This window comes from Pimephales promelas, chromosome 15 (genome assembly GCF_988280905.1).
Source record: "Pimephales promelas chromosome 15, fPimPro1.hap1.1, whole genome shotgun sequence".
Classification (NCBI taxonomy): domain Eukaryota; kingdom Metazoa; phylum Chordata; class Actinopteri; order Cypriniformes; family Leuciscidae; genus Pimephales; species Pimephales promelas.
The window spans coordinates 7,097,501-7,107,716 of NC_142783.1; the positions used below are offsets into that span (position 1 = coordinate 7,097,501).

At 34.1% G+C, this 10,216-nt stretch overlaps 1 protein-coding gene across 1 annotated transcript; it reads right to left on the reverse strand.

Moving 5' to 3' along the window:
* Positions 1-1,673: 1,673 nt before the first annotated feature.
* cox7a2a (cytochrome c oxidase subunit 7A2a) lies at positions 1,674-9,179 on the reverse strand. Its single transcript, XM_039651030.2, has 4 exons — positions 9,034-9,179; positions 7,548-7,637; positions 6,823-6,907; positions 1,674-1,875 (listed from the first exon to the last, which is right to left on the reverse strand). Exons 1-4 carry the CDS (start codon positions 9,049-9,051, stop codon positions 1,817-1,819), a joined length of 252 nt encoding a protein of 83 aa, XP_039506964.2. The 5' UTR covers positions 9,052-9,179; the 3' UTR covers positions 1,674-1,816.
* Positions 9,180-10,216: the final 1,037 nt, after the last annotated feature.

The window sequence follows — 10,216 nt, forward strand, 5'->3', positions numbered from 1 at the left end:
GCCTCTGCGTCAGCGTTTCTAAAGTTCTCCGTTTTGTATGGTTTTGTCTCGTCCACACTAAAACGCACTCCGGAGATTCAAAACGCAGCTGCAGCGTTTCTAAACTTCTCCGTTTTAGGTCTTCGTTTTTCCCGTTTTAGTGTGAACGGGAGGTGCAAACGTAGCAAAAGGTCTCCGTTTTTAAACGAAAACGCAGTAGTGTGGACGGGGCCTTAGTGTGGACGGGAGGTGCAAATGTAGTAAAAGGTCTCAGTTTTTAAACGAAAACGCAGTAGTGTGGACGGGGCCTTTGACTCACAATAGTTACATCCATGTGACCGGCCTCCACTGCTGAAGTTTCACCAAGATTTTAGGCAACAATTAAAACGAAATATGCTACAAATCTGCCTCTTTTCATCAATTATACAACGAAATATATTATAAAACACCACTCTGCCTCTTTTTATTAAAAAAAAAAATCAACATATTAGCCTAATGGCCATGTGGTTCAGGCAACGCGATTCTCTTCACTGCATTTATTAACAAAATTATCTTTTTGTTTTCATTTTAAAATATGAAACATTGAATACCGAGTTTCATTTTATTACATGCAAGCGTGTTTCATTTATGGACCAAGTTTTCGGAGCCCGTTGCAGGGGGGCGCTGTCGAGCCCCCCTGCCACGCCTGGGTACCAGCTTCAGCCCTTTCCCGATGGCCGCGGGTTCTGACCTATGTGCAAAGTTTCAAGAGTTTTCGAGCAAGGGCGCCAAAAGTGCCTGAATAGTCGATCGAAATTTTTTAAAAAAAATTATCCTAAGGAAAACCAAGCCTTTCAGGGCTTGGGCCCTAATAATCCTTAGGAAAACAATAGGGCCTTCGCCCTTTCAGGGCTTGGGCCCTAATTAATCACAAAGCTGAGTATAGGGATCACACTCACTCATTATTCTTACAGTCAAAATTATTAAAATTCACGGATCTTGTGAAGTACCAATCAGCCCAAATATTTAAAGCCAAAAATAATCTATTGCCGAAAAAATATTTAAATATTATTCAGGGCGAGAGAGAGAGAGAGAGAGATGTTATAATTTAAGGGGGACACATAACTTCAAAGCTAACAGGATTTGGACAACTAGGAAAAGTTTTTGTATCTCAAGCACTGGAGTAAAGCAATGGAACAGTCTCAATGAGGAACTAAAGCAATTTCCAAACATAAAACAGTTTAAAATCAGGTATAAAGACATGGGATACAGGGATGAAGAAGGGGGTGAATAATGAATGAGCATGTTTGGGACTAGTATTTATCATCAGTTTCATTGTGTTATTATTGCGTCATTTCTTTTTCTGAGCTAAGTTATTCTTCCATATTAATTATTATTGTTTAAAAATTGATAACTTCTCTTTTCTTTGGGGTATAACAAAGTAGATGTATGAATATATGGTACGTGCATTGATTTATTGTAAGCTTTTGATTTGTATATGGGGGGTGGGATTAAATATATTTTTTTCCACTCCTTTTCGAATATGTAAAAAATAAAAAGTCTTTGGCTGTAACTATTGTTTATTAATTTGTTTTTATTGAGTTATTCTAATCATTTTGAGTCATCTACTTGATTTTATTTTCTTGTCAGATGTTCTTTTGCATAAATTCGAAATAAACAACAATAAAAAAAAAATAAAAATAAAAAAGACTCAGTACAGTGGAACGTTTTATTACATAATGATTGTGGTTTATAGTACAATCAATAAATATGAATCCATTGTACTCAAAATAAATGACAAGACAATTCTGAGGATTAGAGATCTTTACAACTCAGACACATGAATAGAGAGGCATGTTCAATTCTTCTTCTTGGGCATTGCTGCGTCGACCAATGAATACACCACATATCCGCACCCTGAGGACAAAAGAAGAGTTGTTGTTTATAGAGGAAAAGAAAAACATGTTCATTTTGTACACTGGAAAGAGTGTACAACAACAACCCGTAAAGACAGACAATGAATAGTAAGCAACTGCTGCGGTTACCTTTAGAAATACTTAGACTATTTGATCATATGTCTCTCAATCATATACACAAATCAGAATGCTAACAATGTGCTCTCGGAACTAGGGCTGGGTATCGATTCAGATGTTCAATTTCGATTCGATTTCGATTCACAAGCTCTCAATACGATTCTGATTGTCAATTCGATTTTTGATTTCGATTCTCAATTCTTGATTTGATTCTCAATTCGACTATAATGAATATTGATGTAGGTTAATACAAATCCTATATTTATATTAAAAAAAGAACAGTGGACATAAGTTTACTAGTGGTTAATTAATGCAAAAAAAAAAAAAAAAAAACGAAAAAAAAAATTAAGAGCCACATACCTGTATATAAAACTCTTTTTATTTTAGGTACACTACCGGTATACACTAAATGCATACAATGAATGGACAGGATTTTGATACAAGATGCAAAATTGATGCTGAATATTGGACAAGTCAAAACAGTCGCACGCATTGATCAAAAAGGATCAGGTTATTTTGTGTTTAAGATAGATATAAATATAGATAAATAAATATATAAATATTTAGACATTTTTTTATTACATTGATCTCACCTAAATGTTTGTTTTTACAATTAGGTATTTTTTGTTAAGAGTTTTTGCACATGGAAGCTTAATTTCAATCTTTGAAATAAATTGAAAATGGGACAAATAAAAACAATAGAATAAAGACACAAATAAAGAGACATAAAAATAAAAATAAAAAGTTTTTGGGGTAGATCAGAAATACTACAGAAATGAATAAAGTAATCCAATGTAAAATAACCCAGGACAGTCTTTTAGTCCTGACTGAATTAAATCCATGGGCTATTAATTCTGATTGCTTGCAATTAAAGGGTGTGTTTATTTGTTCTGCTGAACATAAAAGGAAGATATTTGGAAGAATGTTTTAATCAAACAGAGATCTGTTTGATTAAAACATTCTTCCAAATATCTTCGTTTGTGTTCAGCAGAACAAATAAACATAGAGGTTTGGAACAACATGAGGGTGAGTAAATACTGACAGAATTTTCATTTTTGGGTGAACTAACCCTTTAATGCTATATTATGTTGTTATGACAACAAAATTAATGACAGTCACACATGGCTGCGTTCATTCACTTTAATAACTAGTGCGAGAATCCATTACTGTTTCATTATACTGTCTGTCACACGTGTTTTCTGCTTATTTAAGACATAACCAACTGTCTTTAGTTTACGAGGTTACTCTTCAAGACCAGAGTTTTGACATCATTTTGCACGTTTTCAACTGAGCGATATAATCCAGGAAAAACAACTTCTGTTACTGTCAAGCTGTTTGTGAGGCGCATTTAGGCGGTACTGTATGTCCACGCAGTGAAAGACATCTCTAAGAGTGCACGAGCACGGGATAGTTTAACATTGATTGAATGTTTAAACTGGTAAAACTTAAAAAGACATGAAAATGATAAACGTTAGTTACAATGCAATGCTGGCCCGATTATGCGAGTAAATATTCCGTCGTGTGTGACAAAATGCGAGTGTGTATCGACGCCTGCAGCGCTTGATGCGTGCCTTGTGCAGAGAGAGAAGACGCTGCACCGCGAGCACTGAATATGGAAAAAATCGATTCGTGGCCGTTAAGAATCCATTTTGAATCAACCACATTTTAAAAAACGATTAATCGAAAAATCTATTTTTTTGCCCAGCCCTACTCGGAACAGCTCATCTTCAATAAATAAATACATAAATATTTTTAAAAAGTAAAAAAAAAAAAAAAAAATGCTTTCATTTTTCACTAACTGGAAAAAAACAAAAACAACACACCTGTCCTGCTCCTCAAAGTTACAAAAAAGCAGTCCTTTTATCATTTTGTGTGCTATATTCTAAGTCTAATGAAGTTATATGATGGCTTTGTGTGAGAAAGAGACAAAAATTAAAACAAAAATTCACTGATGATAATCTTCTCTTATGCCTCATGTCTAGTTGCATTAGCATTCTGCAATTCAAAAATAATCATAAGAACCAATGTCGTTTTAGCATCAAAAACTATGCCAATGGCTTGCCAGTATGGAATCTGGATGCGAACACGGGTGTATTCACATATACTACGGATTGTCTGAATACTTGTTTCAGATTGGCTGGAAGGTGTGCAATAAATCTGCTTAAAGTCAAGTTTGTTCATAGATCAAAGTCAAGTTTGATCACCATTCTATGTTAATACACTGCTTTCATTGAAACGCACACATGTACACCTCATCGTACTGCACAGAAACTTAACGCTGCCCCGCGACATTTATCAATAAAATATCTGAATTGCCACATTATATTTCTCAGCATTGAGAGGGCAACATCACTGGTTTTGAAGTTATTTAAACTGACAGTTTCGTTATTAATAGACAGAGATGCTAAATGGGTAATTTACACACACCTCTCATCTCACTCTCGTGATAATTAATTCAAATAAATGCTATAATTCATTCATTTAAATAAATGTAATCTGACGCACTACTTTATCTTTGCGTTTGATTCAAAGCGGGCAAAATGCTGGATCTAACGAGTCATAACTGACCAAAAAACATTTTAATGCACTTCGCTTCATGTCAGGTGGTTCTTTGCCTCCATGTCATGATTAGAAAATCGTTTAATGCACAGCTAGCCGTGGATTATATCACTAACCAGGGCTGAACGATTATGGAATATAATAGAATTGCGTTTTTTTTTTTTTTTTAACCAATATTGCGATTGAATATGCGATTACTTTTTAAGTTCTTTTCTTTACCTTCTGTATTAGTCGACAAAGACAAGCAATAAATCATTGTACAGTAGGGATGGGAATCTTTAGGCAGCTCATGATCCGATGTACTTTTACTCTTATTAATTAACCTTAACACTTAACCCTCAGGTGCTCTTCGGTCATTTCTGACCGAAAATTTTTTTGTTTTGAAATTTAAAAAAAATCACAGCTTCATCAGAATGTTACGAAACTTGGTGACTTATGGCATTATGTATGTGAAAACACAAAAAACAGGCCATGATCTGAGCATGCTAAGTGGTCTTAAAAAAAATAGTCACACTTGTGGTCTTTGGTCAAAAGTGACCCCCATAGGAAATAAATGGGAAATTGTAAAAAAAAAAAAAAAGCAAAAAAAAAAAAAAAAAAAAAAAAATTGTGAATTTTTGTTTTTTTGTCATTTTTTTTATAAGAAATAGTTTTTGAGATTGTTTCAACTATATATTCAAATCCACCAACAACAACAAAAAAATGTGTTCATAAACAGCTGGGGAATTCACATGCCTCTCCATAGAGAGCTGTACATGCCATCTAGTGGTTACACCATGATTCTACGCTTTTTCTCTATACTGTAACCAGATGGTGCTAATTTTCTTCAAAAAATATTTTTTTTTTCTGAAGGCCAAGACTCTATATTTAAACTAAAATACTGCATTAATATTTTTTTGAAAAAAATAATATATAAACAGAAAAATATACATATTTTTCCATGGCAAAAATAAACCATAAATATTACATAAATATTAATAAATTCAATTAAATTGTCTCAAAATGCTAAATTTAAAAAAGAATAAATATTATACAACAAAAATAAATTGCATTGGTTTTACTGGGATGGGGAAATATTCATTTTTAGGTGTCCTGTCACTTTTGACCGGGAAGATAACAAGTGTGACTCCGAAACGAAGAGCACCTGAGGGTTAAAATATGTATTTAATTACATGTGTAAAAATACATACTTTAAAAAAAAACATTTAATTAAACCAATTACATTTAAAGAATTTTAAATAGGCTATATAAACTAATATAGCTTCAAAATATAAAAGCTAGTAAATAAAGAAAAAAAGGCATTACAAGCAATAAAAAAAGTTTGCTTTCAGTATTTAAAAGTAGGCTGTCTGAATGTTTTTCATTCAAGAGCTGGAATGACTGGAAGAGTAACGTTATAACAAAGCAAAGTGGCAAAACCTGTGCAATGAAGCCCGCGAATGTCCTTGCAATTCGGTTTAACTTTCGGTTAAACCCGAACTTTATGAAAAATTATGTTTTTTGAAGGTTTGAGCGGTGTCGTGTGTGTGTGTGTCGTGTGTGTGTGTGAGTGTGTGTGAGAGAGAGGGAGAAATTAGAAGCAAGCAGAATACAGTTGTTTCTAAACACGCACAGCGTCATCACGCATCTGTGTTTAAAAACTAAGCTCGATTCTGACTCAAATTCTTTGAATCGGTTTAGAATTTTTGGAGAGAGAATAAATAACACAATATCACATACATTAAAAATAAACTGTTCTTTCCTGTATGCCAGACCAATATGTGTAGCGTGCCAAGTTGATGCTTGATCTTGCAGACTGCTTTTCTCTCGCATATCACTTTACCAGTGGAATTGCAGCTTTTGCGTTTACAAAATCGCGTTTCATCATATTGCGATATTATCTTTTAATAGAATAGCCCTATCACTAACATATTTCTTCAGATCACCTGGGATAAAAGCACAATATGCAAGAACTGCTTTTATGTGGTTTCGATTTGGAGCATGACAGCCATCATGATCATTGTAGATGTATGAAACTTAATCTAATTTTTTTTATTACACCAAGTATCTTCTATGTTTTAATTTTATCAGTAAACCTCAGTTGTAATGCATTTTTGTCCAAAGAATTTAAGGAATTGTTAAATTGATTTGATTATATTTTAAAAGATTAAACTGTGAATGTTGTACGTTATTATCACCTCGTCTCATTACAATGGATATCCAGATACGAAAGACTGATAAAGCACAAACATAAATGAATGCCAAAATGGCAAGCCAAATATATAAAGCTTACCAAAGACAGTAAGGGCCATAGTCGCCCTGTACAAGAGACCATCTGTAACGCCTCCCTTCAAATGAATCGGCACGCCATTGTCTTCCTGAAAGAAGCAGAAATGACATATTAGCATTTGATTCTTCAACACTTACTTTAAAAGGGGGGGCACAAGTGTAAAAACAGTTTAAAGAAGAACAGCCTAATTCTAATTTTCCACTTTCGGAAGTAAGAATAATGCTACAGATCTCCTTTAATGACTTATTTTGATGAATTTTACTTCTGTAAGTGAGACCACCAACACAAACTGAACATTCAAGATTGATCTCTATCACATGGCAACAATTTAAAGAATTATAATATATCAGTATAATATAACAGCCATCCTCAACTTAGTGCCAGACTGCCGTAAGCAGAACGATCCAGCATGAAATCGCAGTTATAGAATAAGTGAAGCTTTAAACTGCTTGTTTAAATTTGACTCTTCTTCATAATAATATTTCAGTATTATGACACATGCAGTGATTAGTAATATACAGCCTACTATACAAGTGAACCCTACTAGCGAATCATTTCGTACTTATCTGTTCATCCACAATATCAGTCTAGAACCTGGGAACAAATTACAATCTTAACTTTTAAATTATCATTAGCGACTGCCAAAGAGGAATAAAAAGATGTAGTAACTAAACCTGTGAAGTCTTAGGATTTGACTAAATGCCAAGTTGGATTAGATCAGAACTAACTTGAAACAACTTCTGCTTTCCCGGGACTTTATTCTCCACCTGTCGAGCAGCGCTACTGGACACGGTCCTCCTGGAGAACTGCTGCAGGGTCTGGAGGATGACAATAAACACGTGTTTCTGCGATGGATGTCATGTGCAAAAGGTACAACTATCTACAGAGCGTAGAATATAGTTTCCACCACAGAACAAATAAAAGTGACTTTATCTTACAATTCAGATGGGGTTTTTTTTCCCTTTAAATTTATAGTTTTTGTCTCACAAAAAAACTTTTCTATCTATAAATATACCCAGAAGTTTGGAATTCTGCAACAAAATTCAGGGGGGAAACTGAATCAAGAAATGTAACCTCAATTCTGAGAAAAAAAGCCAGAATTGTGAGATTAAAAAGTCACAATTACCTTTTTTATTTTTATGTTTTTATTATTACATGATGGAAACAACTTTCCATAAATGAGAAAAACACTTAACCTCTGTTCATCCGTTTACACTGGACCGATACTTATCATATAAAGTATATAGTTCACACGAATACAATTGCAGTCAGAATTAATGGCACCCCTGGTAAATATGATCAAAAATGGCTGAAAAAAATTAATAAATCTGCATTGTTTAACATTTTGATCTTTCATTCAAAGAATTTGCAAATAATCTAACCTTTCATTGAAGTAAAATAATTGAAAGTGTGGGAAATCAATCACATTATGAAATACTGTAAATGTTTTTCTCCAAATCACGCTGGCCACAATTATTGGCACCCCTAGAATTTTTTATGGGTAAAATATCTCTGAAGTATATTCCCATTAATATTTACTTTATTTTAGCACTCCAAGGGTGACTGGGAACATGACTTTGTCTAGCTATGACTTCTTGCTTCACATATGAGGAAACACAAAGGCCTAATTCCCTTTATCATCACGATGAGTAAAACCACAGAATATAGTTCTGATGTGCAGTAAAATTCTATTGCTGTCACTTTCTATTGCTGTTGAGAAAGTGGCAGTAAGAAAATAGCTAAATAATTGAAAATCCCCATTTTGAGTACCAATCAACTAAAGATGTTACGAAACTGCCAGGATTCAAACTTTAAACACACACAGGTCTCAAATATCAATAACAACCCTCACGTAAATAATAAGTTACGTTAATCATATTAATACTAAACGTCAACCCCGTAAATCTCTTCAGGAAACTCCCAGTTTGTCGAGTTTGAGAGAAATTGGTGAAAGAAATTACATGAATCTGCATATCAATGAACTAATAAATTATTTGTATTTTTTTCTTACACGGTTAATACATTTATAAACTAGAATAAACACAAAAACTTGATATTGTTGAGTAACGGGCAGGAGGTCATGAGAGCTGCTAGTCGGCTAACTCTGTGTTTCCAATTCTGGCCAAATCTAATCACGCTGTGCTATGAGAAGATGTTCAATCGCTTTCGCCAGATAAATGCAAAGATAAACGACATAAAGATCTTTAATCTCACCCTTAAATGCCTAAACATGGTGATGAATGATTTCTCCTTCAGATCGTGATGTTCAGGAAGCCGCACAAGGACACTTGAAAAAAATGTCACTTCCTGCTTCTTCAACTCGACTCTGACGTAGAATAAACAGCTCAACACTGCCCCCCGCTGGACAGGAGAGTCGCGAGATCCGGTTCTTTTTAGCGAGTCGGTTTGTTCGGACTATGCGTTCCAAACAATTTACTCAAAACCAGTAGCGAATTCGCTAGATTCTTACAAGCGAATCCGCTTAGTGGTTTTGAGCATAGACTGGTTTTGAGTAAATTCGCTAGATTCTTTCTAGCGAATCGGTTCGTTTGGACTGTCTGTTCCAAATAAATTACTCAAAAATGATTCAGTGACCTTTTACCCTTTGGTTGTTCAATTAAAACGAGTTTGGTTAAATATCGTTATTAACATTACTGATACTTATGTTTTTTACACTTCTGATTGAATAAAAGCTCATCTTGCTGATTTTGTTTTGTCACTATTCTGTACACTTCAGTCAGTATACAACATTAGGAGAATGAATGGTCAGGGGATCTCTGGATAATCCGTTGTTCCTCCTAGGCCTACCCAAAATTGGGTAAAATATGGACAAACCTAACCGTTGGGTTACATTTTAAAACATTTTGAACCCAGGTTATGTCCGTCCTTATTTGAACCAAATTTGGGTTTAAACAACCAAGCATTCTCCTCCTAACGTTGTACTGACTGAAGTGGACAAAATAATGACAAAACAAAATCAGCAAGATGAGCTTTTATTCAATCAGAAGTGTAACAAACGTATTTTTTTAAGAGTGTATAGTAATCACAGGAGTAAAGTACATGTCACTGCCAAATCAAGACAAAAGAGAACAATTATCCAACTGTAATCTGGACAGACACCAGACATTTGATGACCAATTTGCAGTTTTGGGTAAATAACTTACTAATGGTCAGTTACTGATTCTAAGTTACAAAAATTAGCAGTTAGTAACGTATTCCATTACATTACACATTGTGGGATCACATTTTGGGTAATGTAATTGACTACTTTTAGATTAATTGTTTTGATCTCATTTTGAGTTAATACCATTTTGACACACAAATACAAAGAGAAAGAAAATATATTCCATTCTTTGTATCAGCAACATAAAGCGCGTTTAACAATACCTTGTCAGGC

Coding starts and splice junctions, on each gene's coding strand:
- cox7a2a (XM_039651030.2), bottom strand. Junction 6,908..7,547: donor GAAAGCAGAAGTTGTTTCAA/GTTAGTTCTGAT, acceptor TGCTTCTTTCAG/GAAGACAATGGCGTGCCGAT. Junction 1,876..6,822: donor TATGGCCCTTACTGTCTTTG/GTAAGCTTTATA, acceptor TTTTGTCCTCAG/GGTGCGGATATGTGGTGTAT.